We start from the raw sequence: 23039 nt of genomic DNA, 5'->3' as shown, positions 1-23039 counted from the left end.
CATAAATACCCGCCAAGGACTCCTGTTACAAAGGGCTTCTTAGATTCTGGGGAAGGTTCTGGTTTTACCAGCCCCACCCATCCGGTGTTCTAGGACTCGGACACTCTTCAGGGCCCAGAATCTTGGTTTTCACCATGACATTTACAGAGCAGCTAAGCCTGCTCATTGAAAAACGTCCAGGGCTCGGCGGGCAGTAATGAGGCTGGCTGATCTCCAGCAGCTGGCAAACACCACGGCACATTAAATGTCACTGCGGGCTTTGTTTGGTTTTAAATTGAAAAGTTGTTAGAGTTATGAAAGCTTACAAACCTTGCCTGGGGAGGAAAAGAAATGCCCCCCTGTTCTTTGTCTCTGCTTTCCGCCCCCACAGACTACGTGTCACCAGGGAATGACCAGCACCCCCTGCACCCCTCTCTCAACTCATCCCCCTGCCCCACTCACACGCTGATGGGCACCCAACAGCCACGGCGCCCATGACCAAGAGCGTGTTTCCAGAACTCCTCTTGCTGGTGAGAAAGAATGTGGAACCATTCCTAATTCAAAGCAGATCTGACCTAGCTACAGACCCCTATGCACACTTTCCCAGGATCCTCTACCCTCCCTTTTTCTTTTCTTCTGAAAAGGAACGTTCATGCTTAATTTGTATACAAACATCCATCACCCGCAGAAGCCTAGTCTGGGTCTTAAAACTAGAAGGGCACTCAAGGGCATGGGGTCTAGACTGTGCTTTCAAGCTGGTAAGTTACTGTTCCCATTGTACACATGACACAGCTGAATCCAGAGTAAGTAACTCGCCCGCAGCCCCACAGCCACTAAGTGCAGAGCTCAGACCCAGGGCTCCTGCTTCTGCCTTTCTTCCCTTGATCACGGGGCCTCTTTCCATCTGATATCAGACCCCAGAACTAGAGGCGAGCCTTCAATCACTCTTCCCTTTCCAGCTGCAGCCTGGGGTAGAGTTTTCTCAAATGCAATTTCATCAATAGAGTTAATCCAAATGTATCATCATTTTTTTGTTGTTCAGCCAACTCCCTTCTGCTAGCACGTTTCAGCCCTGGAGTTAAGACGCCCTGCTCTGGGTGCAAGTGTGAGCATGTGAGTGCCCATTCGCTAACATTTAGGTCAGGAGGAGACAGGGTCTTGAATGTTTCATGAGGTGACTCTCCTCCAACAGGCTTGGAAGCAGATGACTGTCAGGAAGACAGGGCCCACAATGGCTGACCTGGGGGGGGGGTGCTGGAGGACTTGAATTCTAAGAGTGGCTGAGACCTTGATTGTATCCCATTTGTCCCCACTTAACCTGTTTGTTTTGTTTTGTTTTCATCCTGGGAGAGGGGAAAAAAACAGGTCAGACAAAAAATTCTCTGATTAGTATGTAGAACCAAGGGTGACCCGAATCGGTCTGTTTTCCCCAACCTCTCCGACTCTGGACCCCTCTGCTCCCCCTCCCCACTGTTAGATCTGCTGGGTACCAACTAGGATGCTGTGTGGGGTGGCGTGAAGGGCCCTGACCTGGCCACACAAGCTCTCCTGTGCCTTTTGATGCCCAGTTTCCTCATCTGTTAAACACACCATAGTGATCTTTAAGGATTAACTTTAAACTGATGTAAAGAGCATGGTGGTACCCACCAAATATCTGCTCCTTTCCTTCATTCCTGATAACACAAGTACATTTTTCCACTTAAATGCATTTGCATTATAATGGGGGCAGCACCTATAATAATAACTGTTAAAGAGATGAATCTCTAATGGTGGATTTCAAGCCTCAGCAACAAGCCCAAGAAGAGAATAGGCAATGTAGTTGGAGCAGGCAAAGGACCCTCAATGACAACGAAAGTTCAAGGGGCAAAGAGACAGAGGGCTCAGTAAGCCAAAGCCACAAGGGAAGCAGCTGGGACTTTAATAGCTTCCTCTGTCTTTCTTCATGTGTAGAAAGTCCCCTGGTTATCACGCAGCAGCTCTGTGGGTAACTTTTAGCATGTATTTATTGAGCTCCTGCTGTGTGCTCTGTCCCCAAGCGGTTGCCACCATCTTCATTTCCTCTTTGTCCTCCTCCTAACCAAATCCAACCCCACCCCTTTGTCTCCATCCTATTCCCTCCAAATCCTTCCACCATTCACCACCACCGAATCTCAGCTGCCCCCATGACTGCCCCATCTGAATGGACCTCATGAGAAAGACTGCCCCTTGGGGCCAGCGTAGGGCACAGAGAACAACCAAGATAGCGCTGAGGACCCCGCCACCCCTGTCTGAGAGAAACAGGCAGGGACAGATAAGAGTCATTTCCTTTGCTCATCACCTTCCCACGAAAGGCATTTCCAGAGCATTTCTCTGGTGACAGAAGAACCAGTCAGGAAGATCTGTGCCCTTCCTCGCAGCCCTCCCGAGTTGAACAGATTCAGTCCACTTCTCATTTCTAACCTAAACTTCAACAGCAAGCAAGCTTTCTGGAAAGACCAGGCTTCCTTCTAGCCTTCCCAGATGTCCTTCTTCCCTTCAGTCACTTGTACGTTTCTCTCTTCGGAAGGGTGGCTGTAGAAGAGTGGAACTTGTTTTAGCACTGAGGAAACTCAAGTCCATAAAATGTGGCTTCTGGCTCTTAAAATCTTTGTCAATAAAAGTCAGAAAGATTGTTAATGGAATGTAGGGTAATAAAAAAAAAAATAAGTGTGAGCACTTTGGCCTTGGATCTCTGCACTTGTCACTCTGAGCCTCTGACTTTGAAGTCAATGGCATCCCCCAGCCCCTGTCACTTAGCTCCAGGGCTGGACCAGAAGTATCAGGGTACATCTCATAGAATATCAGAGCCCCAGGGAGCCCTTAGCAAGAATTGATTCCAACCTCCTTATTGGGTACCATCTGGCTAGACTGACCCACCTTTGGGAATGGGCCGAGAGTCCCACACTAGGACAATGTCCTTCACTGGGAAAGGGAGCTGGGCTATGTATACACTGTCAAGTTCAAGCATCTCTGCATGGCCTCAAGGCTGTCCATCTTACCTCACCTTTTACCACTCCTTGCCTTACACTTTGTGCTCCAACAATACCAAACCACTCATAGGTCCCCACACGATTTGTTGCCTCAGTGCCTTTGTGTGGGCTGGCCTTGACTGGAATGTCCTATTTCTCCCCCCCCACTTATGGATACCTGGGTAACTTCTACCTACCCGTTATGATCCAGCTCAGCTATCACTGCCTTTAGAAGCTTGAATGTGGCCATGATTATGAATTGGTGGCCTCCAAAGCCAAGCAGACGTAGGGCCAAATCTCTATTCATGCTCCCTAAACCTCAGTTCTCTTATCCATAAAATGGCAGTTGTTAGAGGCAGCGGTGAAGGGCTCCATGTAGCAGCTGGCACATAGTAGGCCCTCAAATTCAGCAGCCATCTTCCTTGTTTTCTGATTTCTCCACTCTGCCCTTCCATCCTAGACTGGGATGTGTGTCTGTCTCTATCGCTATTCTTCTATGTGTGTGCTCTTTTTAAATCTACTTTATTGAAGTGTAATTTACATACAACAAAATGTACCCATTTTAAGCGTGTGGTATGGTGAGTTTCGACAAATGTGGACACCTCTGCATACCTGTGTATATGGAACATTTCTATCCCTCCTAAAGCTTTCTTTGTGCCCTTCTCAGTCAATCCTCATGCCTCTACTTCCGGGCCCAGGCAAACATGATCTCTTTCTATTGCTAGAGATTATATTGTCTTTCCTAGAGCATCATATAAATGGAATCATACAGTATATATTCCTTTGTGCTTCGTTCACTCAGCATAATGCTTTGAGATCCTTTGCCTGCTTCGGTATGGGTCCCTTATAGCTTTGCTTTTAACTTTGTATTATAATTGACCTGCTTCCTCCGCTAGACTCTGAAGCCCTCAAAGATTCTTTTCCTTCTCTGGTTCCCAAATAAGCACTCAGCAAATGTTGGAGGGAAGAAAGGAGGAAGGAAACAGGGGAGTTCTCATGGCGATTGGTGAAGATCTTGGCTGCAGCCCTGCATCTTATCCACCCCTGGGGAGTGTTCACACCCCCAGCAGAAGCACACACACAGACACTTACAGCAGCCAATCCACAGCCACCAGCAGGCTGATGTCCTCGGTCGGCAAGCCCACAGCCGTCAGAATGAGGAGCATGGTGACGAGCCCAGCACTGGGGATACTGGCTGCACCAACGCTGGCCAGCGTGGCCGTGAGGCTGCGAGAACAGAAAAGGCCGGGTCAAGGGAAGAGAAAGTGGTCTTGGCAAAACCATCCCTGGCAGGCAATTCTCGGCTCTAATTTCTCCCAGCAGTCATAAAATCCCCTTTTCCTCCCAAGGAATAAAGAAATCTGGAGTACCAAGACCCAGGAAATAGGGTCTATTTGGATTCTGCTTAACCTTGATGGAAACTTGTAAATTCATGGATGAGAGTCTTACCCCCATCATGACATCCAATTCACTGAATATATCACAGGGCTCAAACAAGGTAAGCGTGGCTCTAAAAGCAGGCAAGGGAATATTAAAGAAGAAAAACAAGTCACCCTTAATCCTTCCACAGGAACACCACAGCATCCATTTCTGCTTCCCCCTTTACGTCTCTGTGAGAACCAGAGACTTCTAGTCTACGTGGCAAGAGCCTGAGAAGGTTGCCAATGTTAACATGAGAACTCAGAACAGCAAGTATCCAGACTCAACTGAGTGGACATCGGGAGAACAAATCAGAAGAATTCCGAATGACATTAAGGTTCAGATGCCTGGACGTTTCACCATGGGCTGGAAAATACATTATTCAGAAAGCGGGTGCCAAGAAATGACAATAAAATAACAGGAGGCTTTCCTTCTGAAGCATCTCATCCCTTGCTTTCCAAGCAATGCCTAGGGCATACCCAGCACCATTTTGAAGTTGTCTCCGGAAGAGGGTTTAATCTAGGGTTCAAGGGCCTTGTCTAGACACCAGAGGGCCTCTGTAGTCCAGCAAAGGGCAGTGACTTTTTCTCCTCTTTTCTGGATGTTATTTATGAAAGCTATCATTTCTAAATGGAAGGAGGCTTATGAAAACGTGGATTTCCAACTTGCTTTTCTGGCTGCTGAAAAGAAAAAAGGGGCTGCTTTCTTTGTGGTTATATGATTCCAGAATTTTTTCAGTAGGTCTTCGGGCTTGAAACTAAGAATCAGACTCCCAAACTGGTTTGCCAACTGGTGTGTCCAAGCACAGAATCCTGGTCTTACAGTCAAGAGGAACCCAAATTTACCTACTCTTACATATGAGGAAGGAAAGGTCCTGGGAGGTTTTGTGTTTTGCACTGGTTTTTCCATATTGTCATCCTTCCCACATTTAGGCTTTCACAGAATAGACACTTCCCCTAGGTGGGATCTAGAACCCATCTTTGCTTTTCCCCCTCCCCATTAATGTGGAGTTGGTGTCAGGGTTTAAAGAACTCCATTTTTGCGGGAGATCCATCTAGGTCATAGGAGGTAGTAGTGTGTGGTGGTTATCAGTGCAGGTTCTAGAGTTGAATGACCTAGGTTCAAATCCCAACTCTGCCACTTAACCACATGACTTTGGGCAACTTACTTAACCTCTCTGTGCCTTGATTTTCTTATCTGTAAAAAAGAAGATAACAATGGTGTCTCACTCTAGAGGCATCAGGAGCTCAGAAATAAAGCACTTAGAAGAGGCCGGCACATTGCAACCGGAGCTGCTTTGCAATGAAAACATCCCTAGTCCCAAGAGTTGGCAGGAGGAATTCTCAGTCATTTTCCCAAGATGGATAGAACACCAGGGAAGGGGAACTTCCCAAGTTCCAACGATCTTGGCCTCGGCAATTTTGTTTACAACATCAGTTGCTTCTGTTACATGAGTCACTCTTACACATCCCTGTGTACTGTGGCCGCATTGTCTTGTTAGCCCTTGGTTGTGTGAGACAAAAGCCTATAAAGAAATCTTCCTGGTGGCTGGTTCTCTTTCTGTTCCTCCATCCCAATTATACCCTCACCCGACCACAGGTGGAGTGTCTGGGGCATTGTAAGTCCTGTAATAATAGCTCCCTGGGCGGTGATCTCCCCCTGTCCTTTTATCCCCTCCTGATTTTCCTGTCCTTCCCTGACTCATTTCCCTATGGCTGGTTCTTGGATGTTGTACAAGTTACCACACACACACATTAATCACAGCAGAACGTCACAGTAACCCTGCAAGGTACATACGGTAGTACCACTGATTGGAAGGGTGGAGAAACTTAGGGTCACACAGCTTGAACATGGTCTGCTGGGATCTGAACACTCGTCTGCTTGATTCCAATACCACACTGGCTTTTGATGTCCCTTGACTCCTCCTCACATTGAAAACGCTATGACTTAACGAATCTGCTGAGAATTCCTGGCCACTGTTCTGCCTGCAGGGAAATGAAAAGATGAGGAATGTACTTGGAAGCACAGCAATGAAGCTGGACTTGGCTATTTTTTTCTGACTAAATTGAAGACAGTGAACTACATACACTCCATGGAGAGGGGGCGGTCCCCCCAGAGACAGCCCTTGTGACATGTACAGATATGGCAGATTCAGCTGAACTTGCCAGGGCCACAAGTATTAAATATATTTGGCCAACTTTATCCTTTGTCCAGTGAAAATTCTCAGTCATATCATTGTTAAAATAAAGGATAAATTTAAATAATTCAAGCACAGTCTCAATCACCTGGTCACTCACTGGTACATCCTCTCACCTCTAAGTCCTCATCTAATGGTGTGAGCTTGATGGGAAGCATGGTTGCTTCATCAGTGGGGAGAATTCAGGGCCATTAAGAAGCTCTATTTGTCTTTGAATTTTAAAGCAAGGGAGATTGGCAGTCTCACATGCAATCTGTTAGGACAGGACTTAGATGGCTTGATAATCTGACCCGAAGCATGTTTTCCACTGAGTAACATCACGGCACTCACTATATCATAGTCACATTTTTCTTTCATATCCTAGGAGTACTGTATTTTATTAAGCATCAGTAATAGTAATCATACTAGTAGCTAACATTTATTGACAGGTGACTATGCTCTCAGCTACACTAGAATATGTGATTATTGTACCCATTATACAGGAAACTGAGGCTCCCCTACAATACTGCTATGGGCTGAGTCATGTCCCCCCTGAATTCATTTGTTCAAGCCCTCACCTCCAATGTGATGGTGTTTGGAGATACGGCCTTGGGAAGTAATTAGGTCATGAAGGTAGAGCCCTCATGATCGGATTAGTGCCCTTATAAGCAGAGATGTAAGAGAGCTCGCTCTCTCTCTCCATGCACCAAGGTAGGGCCATGTGAGCAAACATCTAGAAGGCAGTCATATGCAAGCCAGGAAGAGGACATTCACCAGGAGCTGAACCCGCTGGCACGTTAATCTTGGACTTCCCAGCCTCCAGAACTGTGAGAAATAATCATCTGCTGTTTGAGCCATAGTCTATGGTATTTTGTTACAGCAGCCCGAGCTGACTGAGACAAGTACATACCTCATAGGGTGGTTGTGAGGATTAGATAAATTAATATATGTAAGTAGGTGTGATCTTTAAGTTTGCAGAGAAGCGATGTGTTTTTAATGACGTCTTGGAAAGTATTCTTTCTGAATTTTTTAAAATGATGAATACATATGGTAAAAATACCTTTAGTAAAAACAAAAAAAATATTTGCTGGTTATTTGTAATATAATGTTATGCTATACTGAGGAATCTCTTCCTCCCTGTATTTCATCATTTTTGCCGTCACTCCTTGGAATGCTGAAGGGAACATATTTTAATGAAAGAAAAACTGGATCCAGAGTCAGTTGATGTTGGCCCCAGTGACAGCCCTGCTGGCTCATTACTGATGGTATTACAGCCTCAGACAAACTACCATGCCCCTTGAAGCCTGTGCTTCCTCATCTATTAAATAATCATATAAATAACTGCCTTGCAACGTCACAGGATTGTCAAAAATCAAATAATACCAAATTTCTGAAGCAATTTCACATGGGCAATACAAACATAAGGCATTAGTATGAGCCTGATTCCTTCCTGAACCAACCTTCCCTTTGAGCCTGTCAGTAGCTCCTCTTCTCCTTTACTTCCTTCACCATTCTTCTAACTGGAGAACAGCAGTTCAAGTGGCCTCTGTGAAATGGAGTTAGTGTGGAAGGGGATAAGGTAAAAAGTTGTTTCAGTGCTTCACACCACCCATTTCACTCACCTTACGGTCACAATCTGGCCTCCATCTAGGATGACGCCATTCATCTGGGCTATAAAGATGGCGGCCACGGCTTCATAAAGGGCTGTACCGTCCATGTTAATGGTTGCTCCAACTGGTAGGACAAATCTGGTTACACGCTTATCAATCCCCAGATTTTCTTCCAGGCAACGGAAGGTGACGGGCAAAGTTCCAGCACTAAGGGGCGAAGAGAGAGGGACAAGAGTTATGTCCACTTTAGAGAAGCAGGACAAAGCACAAACCGAAATGCCACCACAAAGTTTTTGTTCTTTTGTTCCAATCAATGTGACTTGAAAAAAGCAGTGCCTGGAGCTAAATTAAAAACCATTGAGGGGCTTCCCTGGTGGCGCAGTGGTTGAGAATCTGCCTGCCAATGCAGGGGACACGGGTTCGAGCCCTGGTCTGGGAAGATCCCACATGCTGTGGAGCAACTGGGCCCGTGAGCCACAACTACTGAGCCAGCGCGTCTGGAGCCTGTGCTCCGCAACAAGAGAGGCCACGATAGTGAGAGGCCCGCGCACCGCGATGAAGAGTGGCCCCCGCTTGCCGCAGCTAGAGGAAGCCCTTGCACAGAAACGAAGACCCAACACAGCCAAAAATAAATAAATTAATTAATTAAAAAAAAAAAACCCATCGATTTGCCATATAGGCCATTACAGAGTATTGCGTAGAGTTCTGTACTCCAGTAAAAATTAAAAAAATAAAATCCAAATAAAATTTAATTCTAATAATAAAGAAGAAAAAAGCCCATTGATTTGGGGGCTCAAATACAATCTTATTAAGATGCTAATAGTCAGCAAAATATTTTTGTTGGTTCTAGCTTTTGAGATCTACTCAGAGCTTCAAGTTCTCCTTTCCCTTTGGTCATTGTTTACATCTTGGATTAAATATTGAAGCCCATGTGATTGCCCACATCAATTGGGCTGCCAAAAAAAAAGTGTCAGTAAAGGATCAGCTATCAACAGTAAGATGGAATGAGGAATTTTTGAATGACCCATAATTTCATGCTAGAAACACTGTTTCCAACAAGATGACTACATGGGTTGTATCTAGCCCCTGGGAATTGCCCTGAGCCGGGCCTGCTAATGTTGAGAATGCTGGACAAATATGTTAAGGACCATTCAGCAAGAATCCAAGCTTCTAGCAATTCACTGTGGACCCTCACAGACAGTCCAACTCCCTGATAAATGGTCATTGCCAATTCTACAGTCTCTCCAATGACATAGGGCAGAAAAGCCAGTGCTCTGGAGCTAATCAAAGACCCAACATGGAGTGACTTCACCCCCACTCCTCCCAGGCGTGGGATGGGAATTCACTACCATATGAATCAATCTCAAAGGCCAGAACTCCTGACATGTTCTGTGTCTTCTAAAACAGGAGACCTATAAGAGTAAGTGTTGCTGAAAGCCAGAATATTATTTCCATGTGGATAGAGGTGATGGGAGGGCAGGTGGATTTGCTTCAAAGTTTAAGTGATATGGAAAGCAATGTAGAACATTCCAACTGCCATGGGAGTACATTGTGGTACATTCTCTTTTCTCTTATTCAAATGTTAGCAAACTGTCCCCAGTGCAGACAGCACATTTTTCTCTGTTGCATTTACAGCCTTAGTCATAGCTCCCTCCTTCTACTTGTCAGAATTAGGGCTCCAGCCAAGCTGGACAAAGACACCTGCAGAGGCGTCAGTTTCTCAGAGAGTGGGACAGGACCGTCAGCTTCAGGCATGCTAAGTAAAATGCAGATTCCAGGGCCTACGCAGAACCAAGGTCCCTGAAGCTCTAAAATTAGGGTCTCCTAGATCTGCATCTTATCAACCCACGGACCCACAAGCCCTATTAACAACCTTAGGGAAACCAGAGTCATCTTACTGGAACATTCTTTGTGATTTTAGATCAGGGGTCTCTCTCATGCCTCCTCTTTGGTCTTAGGTGGGGAGAAGAAATGGATGTTTGGAGACCTCTCATTACCAAAACCTTATAAGCCCAGGGAGAAAAGTGTGGAGTCTGGCCTCATTCACATGCTGGGGTGCCTTCGTACCTGGCTTGCTGCCCCAGCTGTTTTAATGAGAAGTTAGTGTCCCTTTATTCCTCTCTCATGCACTCCCAGCCCTTTCCTAAGACCCCTTTGAGGTTACCAGGACACCATGACTGGTCTGAAATGGCTGCGTGGCTATGGTTGGCAGCTGAATTCTCATCAGTATGAATCTTAGGACACTGCTGGGAGGACTGGAATATATCCATTATTATTACTGCATTCATTTTCCCACAGTGTCATCAAAGGGTCTTTAGACAATTCAACAGATTGGAGAAAACAACTGGTAAGGCATGAAAATATTCTTAATGTCACAACTGGACAGGCTTTGTGTCTTAAAAATCCATATGTACCCCATCAGTCCAAACTGGGACTTGAGAATTTTAACTCTTTCCTGTGTTGACAGGCTGACATTCTGACATTGTTTTTTTGGTTCCTGCCTCAGTGGCCATATGACAGTCTTCAAACGTTGCTAATAATAACTGTCTGGTACTTGAGATTCTTCTTTTTTTTAATCCAGATTAGTTTTAACAGCACACTCGGAAGTCAGAGGGATGCAGAGAGACGTGTCGCAGGCCATCCCCACTCCATTCAGCTGCCCTGACACCAGCCTCTGTGCCTATTGAGAAAACGGGGTCAACCCTTCCCCTGCACATCCTCATTCAGTCCAGTGTCTGAGGAGGTGGAAAGTATATTTAGTGCTGGCTGTCCCAGGGCTTTCCCCCTGTGGTCATAATGGCAAATAAACCCTGAGTTAATTCTTAGTACGTGACTCCTGCTACAGTGACTTTTTAAAAAAAGAAATTCCTCATCTAGGCAAAAGCCACATTTTAACCAAAGATTAAAACCATTTTTTTTTTCAGATGAAATACAGGGCAAGGGGGAAATATGAGTCTAATGTTTGTGGTCTTGGTCAGATAACCCAAGAATTTGTCTTTGATTTAAATATGATTTGGGGTTTTCCCTATGCTTTTAAGATTTACCTTTGTCTTATAAAGGGACTAGGATAATTGTCTAGTCATTCAAAAGAAAAGGTAATGATAATATTTTGTAATAGTGTAGATATCAAAACCATAAAGGTATTGGAAGAAAATATAAAGTTATATTTTATAATCTTTGGTGGAAAAGATATTCCTAAGCAAAATCAAAGTTCTAAATACCAAAGGAAAACACTGACGACTTTGACTACATACAAATTAAAACCTGCTAGTGGCAAAAAGCGCTGTAAGTTTTTAAGACAAATGTCAAGTGAAGGGGGACACTATTTACAACATATGACACATGAGTTGATATTTCTATACATGTAGAGAGCTGAAAACCAATCAGGAAAGGATAAACACCCCAACAGGAAATTAAGCTCACAAACAATTCACAGGGCAGAGGAGGGGAGGGAAGGATGGTCAAAAAGTACATAAAAAAGATGTTTTCCCTTCGCTAGTAATCAAAATAACGCAAATTCAGTGAGATCACTTTTCTCCAATAGGATTTGAAAGTATTAAAGTGACAGATAAAGTTCAGTGTTGATGAGCAGGTGGGTAAAGGCACACTCGTATGCCCAGTTAGTGGGTACATAAACGAATGTACTTTTCTAAATAGTAATCTGGTGATATGTTTCAAAACCATCAGGGTGCTTACCACTGGATTCAGAAATTCCACTTCTAGAAATTTATCCTGAGGGGATCACCAGACATCCTTGCAGAAATGTATTTACAAGGATGCTTGTCACAGCCCTGTTTAATAGACAAGGTTTAAATGTACATTTGGGGTGGGGGATGTATTGTAGTACCTACAGTATATTATTATGAAGTTTAAAAATAGTAGTAATAGATATGTAGTAATAGTTATAGTAAGAGCTATATTAATAGATATAACTTTTATGATATGTTGACCAGTGAAAATAGCAGTGTACAATATCTATACATAATAAGAACTGGAAATGTACATAACTGTAAAGATTAACAAAAAGGTTACTACCAGTTATCAGTGGTGTTGCCCATTTTTTTTCCTCCAAAATTTTATACACTGTCTGAACTTTTTCATAATGACCAAATACCATGCTCATAACCAGAAATCAAAAATAAAACTAAACATGATTGTTTTCATTTTTGAAAAAAAAGTTAACTTTTTCACCAAAAAGAGAAAATCTTTACGGATAGAGATACTTAGCAATAAGAAATGTATAGGACCAAGAAGGAAAAAGGAAATTTTGAAGTGTTTCCCTTCATCTTGGGAAACTGAATGCAGAATCTAGATCTCCCAAATTGTATACATTTTAGCTTTTTCTGAAACCTCACGTTCTACTAGTACAGAATTCTCACTGATTTGCAAGATGGAAATATAATTTGGCTTTCCCAGGTTGTCACCACTATTGGCCTGTTAGGTCACTTAAGAAAAACCTGACTGACTGCTCAGTAGTTTGAAAAAAAAAAAAAGCAGTCTCCCTGTGTCACAGAGCAGCTGCCTCCCTGGCAGTGAGTGGTCATGGGTTCTGTAACAAGGACCTGTCAACCTGTGACTCCAGAGATAACGCTGAGCTATGGGTTGCAGAGTTTACTTGCCTCCCTGCCACCTGCTTTATGGCCTCAGTCTTTGTTTTGTGACCCAAGGATATACATGCAGACATAAAAGCAAATATTGCAGGCTGAAAGAATAAAACTCTTTTAGTCTTTGAAATTCTACATTGCTGGCTGTTTCTTATGTATCTGTTTTTGTTGGGTTGTTGGTTTTATTTTTGCTAAATTCAGTCCAAGATGATATCAAAAAAAAAGAGGTTTTTTTTGCTTGCATATCTGGAGTCCTCACTGGCTTCTGGGAGGCACTGGGACTAGGTAATGAAGAAGCAACTGACTCTCGGTCAATGTTAAGTCAAATCAATGCCAACCTGACTTTCCTCAAAATCAATGGGGCAGAATAGTCCATTACAGGTTCAAAGACTTGTCTGATTTCCGGTTTGTTTGAAAAATCTCACCTACCCTACCGTTTACCCTGCAAAACCTTGTTCTCCTACTTTTGAAAAATTATTCCAATACAGTGATATAATAGTCTTTCTCAAATCACAGGTGAGAGAATTTCTTAAATAAAATAACATCCTGTTACACCCTTTTGGAAAACATTTAAAACTGAACTAATGCTATATGTGGCAAATTATGCCTAGAGATGAATAGCATGTATTCACCTGGGAAACAATATGAGATCATAGTTCCAAGACAGCTGCATACCAGCAAAAAGTTCATCAGAAAGCTTAAAAGTTCCTAAAAGGAGCGAAGAATCTAAAGTGTTCCACTTTTTCAAAAATATTTTGAAAATATGTGAAAAGTGTTCTCACTGAATGCTCTGATGGGAAGGTTTTGAAAAAGAGGAAGTGACAAAGAAGTAAAAGGAATGAGCAGAGAGAAACAACAGTGATTTCTTGCGTTCTCTACCTGGAAGCGGTACCCAGGGCAGTGATCCAAGCTTGGAAAATTCCAGCAAAAAAGGAGAAAGGGTTTTTCCTGGTCACTAGAAAGTAAATCAAGGGGAGAAAGATGCCCCCATGGATGATGAGGCCGACAATCACCGTGATCATGTACATCCCCAGTTGTCTAGCAACCACTTCTAAGTCCTTGATTGCAATGATCTTCCCACAAATTAGGCAGGCGATACCTAGGGGAGAGTACCTGAAAAACATAAAAGAAAAAAAAAAAAAGTATTGAAGAGCTGGTGATGGGATTCAGAATTTAAATCAGGGCCCTCCTTCGTACCACACGCTGAGGAAAACCCTTTGCATTCCCGTACAGAGTGTTGCCAAAAGAGGACCATGAGATTCAATAGATGCTATATTTTGCTTCCGACTAACCGCATTATCTGAAATATTTCCTATGGACCTGGTGGCCCCTGCTTTGATGAAAAATCCCAAGGCAAACTTTGTTGCTCAGGTAATTTTTTAGGGCTAAAGGAGACACGCTTTACCACCTCTTAAGGAAGCACCAAGATAAAAGTCGAGGGACACCCAGGTTACATCTTTGAGAATCTTATTTGATTTCTCTGTTCCAGATCTCCTTCCTCAAAAATTGAGAATAAATTTAGAGCTTCTCAGAAAGCTCATTAGAGTTTCACCAATTTACAAACACTGGTGTTTGTAAATAGTGCTTTGTTTTTGCCTTGGAAGGAATCTAGGAAATACACTGAGAGAGAGAGAGAGAGAGAGAGAGAGAGAGAGAGAGCTGCCCAAACAAGAAAACCATCTGAGCCAAGAAGCATGTTTAGAGAAATGTGTTTTTTTTTTTTTTTTTTTTTTTTAAGGATTTTCTTATTTATTTATTTATTTATTTTATTTATTTTTGGCTGTGTTGGGTCTTCGGTTCGTGCGAGGGCTTTCTCCAGTTGCGGCAAGCGGGGGCCACTCTTCATCGCGGTGCGGGGACCGCTCTTCATCGCGGTGCGCGGGCCTTTCTCTATCGCGGCCCCTCCCGTCGCGGGGCACAGGCTCCAGACGCGCAGGCTCAGCAATTGTGGCTCACGGGCCCAGCTGCTCCGTGGCATGTGGGATCTTCCCAGACCAGGGCTCGAACCCGTGTCCCCTGCATTAGCAGGCAGACTCTCAACCACTGCGCCACCAGGGAAGCCCGAGAAATGTGGTTTTATTACTTCCAAGTCTGAAAGTGTTTCTTTCCATACCTACTCCAACAGTAATGCTGGCTACCATTCATCGTGTTTCAAGAATATGGGGAGACATTCACACACTTAATTCTTACAAAAACCCTAAAACCAAGGAATCATTATGCCTGTTTGGCAAATGAGGAAATTGAGGTTTGGAAAAGTTAAATAACTGACCCAAGACCATGAAAACAAGAAGGAGGAGGAGGATAATCTCAGATGTGTGAAACTCTACCACTGGGGGTTTTCATCCCTACCAATCAAACCACTTCCTTGAAGGAGCAATTGTAGCTTTTTGTACATAAGCAGACAATTTGTTCTCTACCAATCTATCCTAAAATAGACTTATTTTATATTTCTATATTATTATTCTTTTATAGCATGCTTGGAAACAATCTACTGTTGTCCTCACTCTTGAGTCAGCTAACCATGCTCTCTCTCACCTTGGGTATATTTTTTGCATGTTTGGCAATACCCTTTTTTTTATTGCCTAATCTGGTGGTGTTGGAGCATGAACTTGTTCAGCCTGTAACACTTCTGACTGAAATGAAGATGTTTGTGGGAACGTTGACACCTTATTAAGAATTATGAACATATTTGAAAGAAAGACTGTGGGGCAAATGAAGTCACGCTCCCAGCCTGGGGAGGGGAGTCAGGAAAAAGAGAGGGCCAGCAAGCAGATTTGGTGGATTTTGTTTTTTCAGTTGTGTTTGGAGCAAAAGCACTTCCTGGGTTAAAGCAAAGCCATGAGGAGTAGACGAGAGTCATATACACAATTACACGAGACATGGAGCTTGTCCAGCCACTTACCAGCTATATGACCTTGGTTAGTGACTTATTCCCATTTTACAGATGTGCAAGTCGAGGCTTAGAGAGGCTACCTGCAACCTCATGGGATTGCTGTGAGGATTACGCTTTTGAACATGCATATGTATGCACTATCAAAAGTCCCTCCTCCATCCCTGTCAGTGCCATTAGTTCTCTGACTCCTGACACAGAAGTCCCTTGCAGGTTCTGTTTTCACACATCTACCCCATGTCCCCTCATCACCTATGCGTAATGAGTCAAGTCTGAGTTGAAGAGGTTTTCTAAGGCATCTCACGGGCTACTTCCACCCAACTGCGGATGTTTTTACGTCCAAACTATTTTCTCAAGAGGAATCTTCTCCTGAAAGAGCTGATTTGTAGCTGACACTAAGTAGTTAAAACATGAGCGTAGTTACTCTCCCTGAGGAGCATCTAGCCTGTAGTCTCCCTTTCTCCGTTCCTGGAGGTGAAGGCTGGCGATGTTTGAGGGCTGCTTCCCTGGGAATTAGGGAGTCAAGTCATTAAACCTTTGGCTTTCTCACCATTTTATATTTTCTTGCTGTGCCCATAGTCACAACATCTCATAGATCAGTCGGGTGGTCTCAGGGGCCAGCTCCGTGTTCCCTGAGATTGTAAACAACTAAGCAGAATGCATTTTCTGATAAAACCAACAAGCATCTAGCTTCATAAACCAAGAGACTAATTCTTTCCCAAGCACCAATCACCCCTTAAAGATCTCCAGAAAAACACAAATACAAGCTGTTTTGGGTGCCATTCAATTTTCCTGCTCTTCTAGGACAAGCGATTTGTAGAAGGGAGAGAAAATGTTTTCAAGGCTCTTTGCCAAGCAAGACCAGCTATAGAGACCCCTGGAGAACACATCTGCCAGAACCAAATGTTAGAGAGAGGTAACAGGTTATCTCCAGAGTACTCAGCTCGCTGGGAGAAACCTGAGTCCCCACTATAAGTGGACAGTGCCATTCAAAGGCCAGAAGGTAGAGTGTTAGGGTAAATAAATATGGCAAGCAGGGGCCCTAGTTAACCCAAACACTTTGGTCTCTGGAACTAGAATGAGCATTAATTAGGACAGGGAAAGAGACTTTGTTCTAAGATGTTTTTTAGGGTCATTACTTCCCTGCACCTGTTTTCAAAGCAGGTAGTTTAAGCCTCCACTCAGGAGCTGGAGCTTCTGAGTTCCTGGGTTTCCATATTAATGAATTACCTTGTTGGAAATATACTCAATGGAAAAGAAAAGGCAAATGTTCAGGGCTCAAGGTCACCATTTAAAGTTTCTGAGATGAAGCAAGCAAAGCCATAAACTAAAGCGTATAAAGAGGCTGAGAGCTCCCGTGAGTGTTCTGAAGCCAAGTGATGCCCAGGAACTGTTGGACCCGTTTCTAAATTAGAAGGACGTAACTACAGAGCTGGGAGGGGGAATGGCTCCCATGCTGCCCTGAGACTGGCTATATCCTCAGCTCTGGGCTTCAGTTTCAAAGCCACTGATTCATCCAGGACTGGCCTGTGGCATCTTTTTCTTACTGTTGCATCACCCATTCTTGCCTCTGCCCACTTTGCGCCTCCGTCCTTGTCATCCTAAGGTTCCAGCCAAGATGCCCCCTCAGGTCTGCTCCCTACTCCACAAACAGACCATCCACAGCACTAACATACCCCGAACTCAGTCAGTGCATCCGTAGACCCCTGCCCCAGAATTACCTGGCCTGCCTGAAATAATATGGATTCCCTGGACCCACCACATACCTACTGAGTTAGAATTTCCTGGAGCTGGCCTTGGGACATTTATATTTCAAACAAGTTCCCAGGTAATTCTGATGTGTTTGGAAATCAATGTTTCCAAATAAATCAATGTTTCCAGGGATAAAATCTGATCTGCAACTGATGAAATACAGATAGTCCTTGGTTAGTCTTTGGAAACCATTTACTTTTTATTTAGCTGCACCTTATTCAAGGCCTTTGGTTTTAACCCACTAAAGTGATAACTTTGGGACTTTCAGGCGTAGGATAGATGGTGGGCCAGGCACCTGGAGTGGAGGTAAGCGGAGGGACTTTCTCAGTCCTGCCATAAAGCCACTCTGGTTCTGTCCCACATGTTGCCAACAGCAACACCACTCCGCCAGTTTGGGACAGATTTCGAGAGAACTCAAGAGTTGGAAGAGTCTGTCAGTAAAGACTTAAACATACATTCCAAGAGTTACCTAAGGTGCTCTCGGTACTCAGGGTAAGGAAGTAACACAAATCTCCACTTTCCCAGTCCACTTAGGGAAAGGTTCTGGCTATCCAAGAAGTGACTTTTGCTGAGAGTTACCATATGAGGATTAGAACTCTTCATCAGGATAGAGTGAAAGTCAGTTCATGGAGCCTCCAGGATCCATTATATCACCAGCTCCTGAAATTGTTGTCGGCATGGAAGAGGTGCTCAAGAGTATTTAGGAAGTGAAGGAATGAATGGGTGGATGGATGGATGGTGGTGGTGGTGGGTTAACTGGAAGGGAGAATTGAAAGAGTGAGCAGAGATTTCACTTCTCACTTTATGTTTCTACGGTGGTGAGATTATGAAAAGTTTTACTTTCTATTTAAGTTTTGCAGATTTTGAAAAACATGTTTTAAAGCACTTCTTCGCGAAAAACTGAGGATATGAAAATCACACCGAAATGAAGGTTTTGTCTTTTCTTTTGGTGATTCAGAGGGCTTTGCAGGATTCTTAAGGAATTCACAAATACAGAGAAGCAAAGGGTTACGGATTGAATTGATAATAATGGTAATTACAGTGTAACAACAATAATAATACTAGGTCATACAAAATGCTCAGACAGGTCCTGGCACATAGGAAATGCTCCATAACTATTGGTCACAATTTCACTTAATTCTCACAGCAACCCTATGATATGGATTCTATGATCAATCCATTTCACAGATCAGGATGAGGGGTTTAGCGTGTTTCTAACTTACCTAAAGTCACACAGCTAGTAAGAGGAGGATCCTGGGTTCAATCCAGTCTGAGGTCAGATGGAAGTTGATTTAGGTAATGCTTCTCTATAATTCCAATTACTTAGGCTGTGCAATGAGTTAACCTCTGTGCTTAGTTTTCTCCTCTGGAAAATAGGGCTCACCAAAGTACCTATTTTTGCTAGGTATTATTGTGAAAAATAAATGAGTCAATGCATGTAAAGTATTGGAATAGTATTAAGCATACAGCAGGAATCTGGTAAATCTTAATTGTGATTTAATAATAATTATAATATTATTATCTTCTCAATAATAGGTACAGGACAGTAATTGACAAAGTACTAAGCATATAGCAAGAATTTAATAATTCTGTTATAATTTTATAATAATTATTGTTAGAATAATAGTAATCTCCTCAAACATGCATTTTGCTATTACTACTCTTCTTACTACCACGTAGAGAAGACTATGAAAGAACTCTGATGATTTAAGCTTTGAGGGTGTCAGTTAAGGAGTGGTTGGTTGTTTTATCCAGAACCTTCTCACACACATCGTTTTCACTTGCTGATGAGGCAGCTAAAGAATGAAAGAAATGTGTAGGATTGGCATCTCATGTCATATTACACCCTCCGGACTGTTGGCCTAGATGAGGTAACCCAACAGCTGTCAGAAACTGTTCCGTAGGTCCTATTCCCGACTCACAATTGCTCTTCATCTCCTGGGATATGATGCTAAATCTTTAGGAGATTTGGTTTCAGTGAAGAGGAAACTTCTCGATCCACACCCACTCCATCCCTGCAGAGAAGGGAGGCTACACTTTATCCCATGACTCATCTGATTTCCTAGAAGATTCCCTCCGCTTCAAGGGCTCAGTGGAAATGACAGTGGTGTGGATAAAGGAAGGAATCTTCATACATGACCCACATCGCTGGCGTCATAACACAGAAAAATGGACTGCATATTCAGAGCTAGGGTACTCACTCTGCTAGGAACTTTAGGAAATGAAGGCAGATCCTAAGGTTTAAAACCAAGAGGCCTAGTTTGCTTCATATATTACCATTTATTAATCTCTCAGCAAGCTCAGAATGGCTTTAAAAGACATCGTGTGTGACTTTAAATCTTCACACAAAAGAAATATTCAGAAATCTAGCATTGACTGGGAAGTTGAAGAATCAGTACAAGAATCGTAAAGAACACGCTATTGTATGAGCATCCTTTCCATGTTTCTAAAGTACAAGAAAGCAAGGACCAACACAAGCCAGACCTATTAAATATGGTTCATGAAATCATGGGAAGCATCTTCTTGATCTAGGGCCCTGGGGCCTTCAGCCAGCCCCCTCGTTCCTAAAGTTTTAATAAGAATTTACTACAGGCACATCATCATGTGTGGAGATAAAATACAAGTCGAGAACAGACTGTGCCCTTGTAAGTTGGGAGTAAGGGCCAAGGAAAGGAAGAGAGAACGAAGGTGGAATTTCAGGGGAAGACACGTGGAATCGGAGGAGGATCGGAGGCGGATTGGGAAGGCTGGTGGGGAGCACCGGAGAAGGAGGAGCCAGGGAATCCGTAACGCAGAATTCCTGTGGTGAATAGAACACACGTGTGGTTTGGTCTTATTTCTAGGCAGGCATACAGGACCGTCGTAGGGGTCTGAAATGAACGTATGTAAAAATCTTTCTGTCGGATAGTTACCGGACACGAGAAGTTTCCAGTGACTGGAGGTGACACAGTTTCCTTGGTGAAGGAGAGAACACCTATGCTCTGGGCTACCCTATACTTCAGAACCACTGACCATAAACACACATGAAATGAAGTGGAGACAATATTGCTTACTTGATTCAAACAACAACAAAACCCCCCACCCACTTACATATCAAAGATTTTGATATCAACATAAACTCCAGCTCTTCCTCTCCCTAGCTGTCTACTCTTAAGCAAGTTAATTCACCTCAGTGAGCCTCAGTTGCCTTTTCTGTCACATGGGAACCATAACACCATCTTTGCAGGGTTGTGGGGATTACAGTTGGTAGGTATGAAGCACTATCATGGCTCTTGGCAGATAAGAGGAAATCAATAAAAGATAGTTTTTATGATGATGGTGATCATGATGATGTTAAAGAATCAAGATTTAGTGTCTCTGGACCAGTTTTCTCTGCTGCAAAACCAGAGAGTGGGACCAGATTTCCAAGAGCCCTTACAGTTCTAATCTTTTGTGATTTCACTTTTTCTTGCATGGCCTGAGAACTGCCTTTTTTTTTTTTTTTTTTTTTTCCTATATGAGTCACGAGTAACCCAAATCTAAGGTGCATTGCTTTTGGACACCAGAATTCTGGCGCAGTGGTTCTTCCAGACACCCTGGGTCAAGCCATATCCCTGAGATCTTGGCCGTGTCTTAGTGTAGTGTATCCTGATACTGCTCAGCTTCAGGATTACTAATTGGTTTTTTCAGCTTTTCTGTCCTTTCTTTCTTTCTTTTTTTTTTTTTTTAAGTCTTTTCTTCCAGGGCAGGGATGGAAGGGGCCATCCCTTTTTAATGTAAGGGGCCAAGTACTAAATAGTTTAGGCTTTGCAGGCTACACAGTCTTGGTCACAGCTACTCAACTCTGTCTTTTCGCACAAAAGTAACCCTTGACAATACATGAACGAATAGGTATGGCTGGGTTCCAACAAAACTATTTATGGGCACTGAATGTGAATTTCACATAATTTTCACATGTCGTGGAATAGTACTACTCTTTTGATTCTTTTTTTCAGTCAAATAAAAACATAAAACCCATTCTTAATTCACGGGCCATACAAAACAAATGGCAGATAAGATTTGGCCCACAGGCTATAGTTTTCCAGCCCATTTTCTAGTGAAAGCTCCAAAAAAAGAGATTTTCATCCCTTTCTCAAAGTCTTTCTGGAGAGCCCTTTGCTTGGTTCACGCCTGCCCACTCTTTCCTGCTGGGAGGGCTCCAGTGCCCTCTGGCGACCCCAAGACCATCTCACAAGCCACCACCATGAAGTAAGAACAAGCCCACTTACCACATGATCATGATCACTAGCTTCATTACAATCTCATTCAAAATGTTGAAGAATTCCACCATCAGCTTGGCCTGCTCGCCCATCTTCCCCATGGCAATGCCGAAAGCAATGAAAAACCCTATCAGACCTGTTGGGTGAATCACAGGACACAGAAGGACAAATTACAAAGTATGTGCTTCTTCTCCCGTGTTCGTTGCTGTCCCGCATAATGAATGGGGCCACATTCTTACCACCTGTTACCCTATGAATTAGGCATTAAAAGACAAAAGCATTACGTTTCCCACTTTTCCCCTGGATAATTACGGCTTTCCTGAATACTTTGCACATGAGCAAGTTGAACTGCAAGCAGGTTAGTTGCTTGGAGAAAAGGAATTCATTTTCATTCCAAACGAAAAAGTACCCTCTTCTCTCTCCTCCTCACTTATGAAATCATGGGGAAGCAGATTCCATTAGTACATAGATTAAAGAAGGTAAGGCTTGTTGGGACTTGGGGATTATCATGCAAACTTTGGAGCCAATATTAGAAGAGCAGAGACCAATTAGCCAATTCAGTCTCTGCCAGGGTTATGTCTATATGAGTTTGGTGTTATCCCAAGTTAATGCATGGCTGGTATGTTTCACTCTAGGAAAATCCTAAACATAAAATATTTTTCCTATTGCTGTGTGCCTAATTGGAGAAGGAGGAAGAATCTTGAAAAATCCAAGGGAAAGCAATGAAAAATCCAAAACAGTTGGGAAACCCCAAATGACCCAATTTGTTTGGATTTAACCTGTTATTTATTAATTCATCCTCATTCTTTCTATGGTCAAAATGGTTAGAACGCTTTCTTTTTTATTGTGGTTTTTTGTTTTCAGGATCATAACGTGAGAACGTAGTCTTTGTTACTTCCTAGCCCCTTGGCCCTCTTCTCCCTTCACTTGATATCACTTGACTTCCATCTAAATGCAGCTCTCCTCCCCCCAGCCCCCAGGGTCAATCTAATCCCAGGCCAGGAGGATTTGAGGAACCCTGTCCCCACCTCTTGATACTGGCATCAAATTGCACTAGGTCCTGGACCAAGCCCAACAGCCAAACTTGGGTCTTATTTCTATGTTACCTTTTACCTCATTCCCTGAGTATCTGTCCAGGGAACCTGCCTGATACGTTAGCTCCTCCAAGGCAAGACCTGGCTCTTCTCTCCCCATAATACTTTCTCTGGCACTGCTCTGTCCCACCCCTCTTCCTCAGCCTCTCACCCTGGAGTCTCACCCAGACCCTCCCAGGGACTGGGGCACACTACATGGCTAACGGATGTCCCTGTTACTGCCTGAAGGCTCTCCGGATTTCTGATAACCAGTCATCATGTGCCCCCCAGCTCCCAATCTGTTATTGCCA

General features: G+C 43.4%; 1 protein-coding gene across 3 annotated transcripts in view; it reads right to left on the bottom strand.

The window, feature by feature from the left end:
* The window catches only part of SLC1A2 (solute carrier family 1 member 2), a 156097-nt gene that overhangs the window by 22487 nt on the left and 110571 nt on the right, over positions 1-23039 (bottom strand). For all 3 annotated transcript variants that reach the window (XM_007181078.3, XM_007181079.2, XM_057553441.1), the window contains exons 6-9: positions 21665-21791; positions 13655-13888; positions 8184-8378; positions 4059-4193 (exon numbers count right to left, since the gene is read on the bottom strand). In XM_007181078.3, the coding sequence (XP_007181140.1) occupies positions 4059-4193; positions 8184-8378; positions 13655-13888; positions 21665-21791 (691 nt within the window). The remainder of the gene's footprint in view (positions 1-4058; positions 4194-8183; positions 8379-13654; positions 13889-21664; positions 21792-23039) is intronic.

This window comes from Balaenoptera acutorostrata, chromosome 9 (genome assembly GCF_949987535.1).
Source record: "Balaenoptera acutorostrata chromosome 9, mBalAcu1.1, whole genome shotgun sequence".
Taxonomy (NCBI): Eukaryota; Metazoa; Chordata; class Mammalia; order Artiodactyla; family Balaenopteridae; genus Balaenoptera; species Balaenoptera acutorostrata.
Note: the sequence above shows the minus strand (reverse complement) of the source record. Positions and strands in the feature narration are given on the sequence as shown.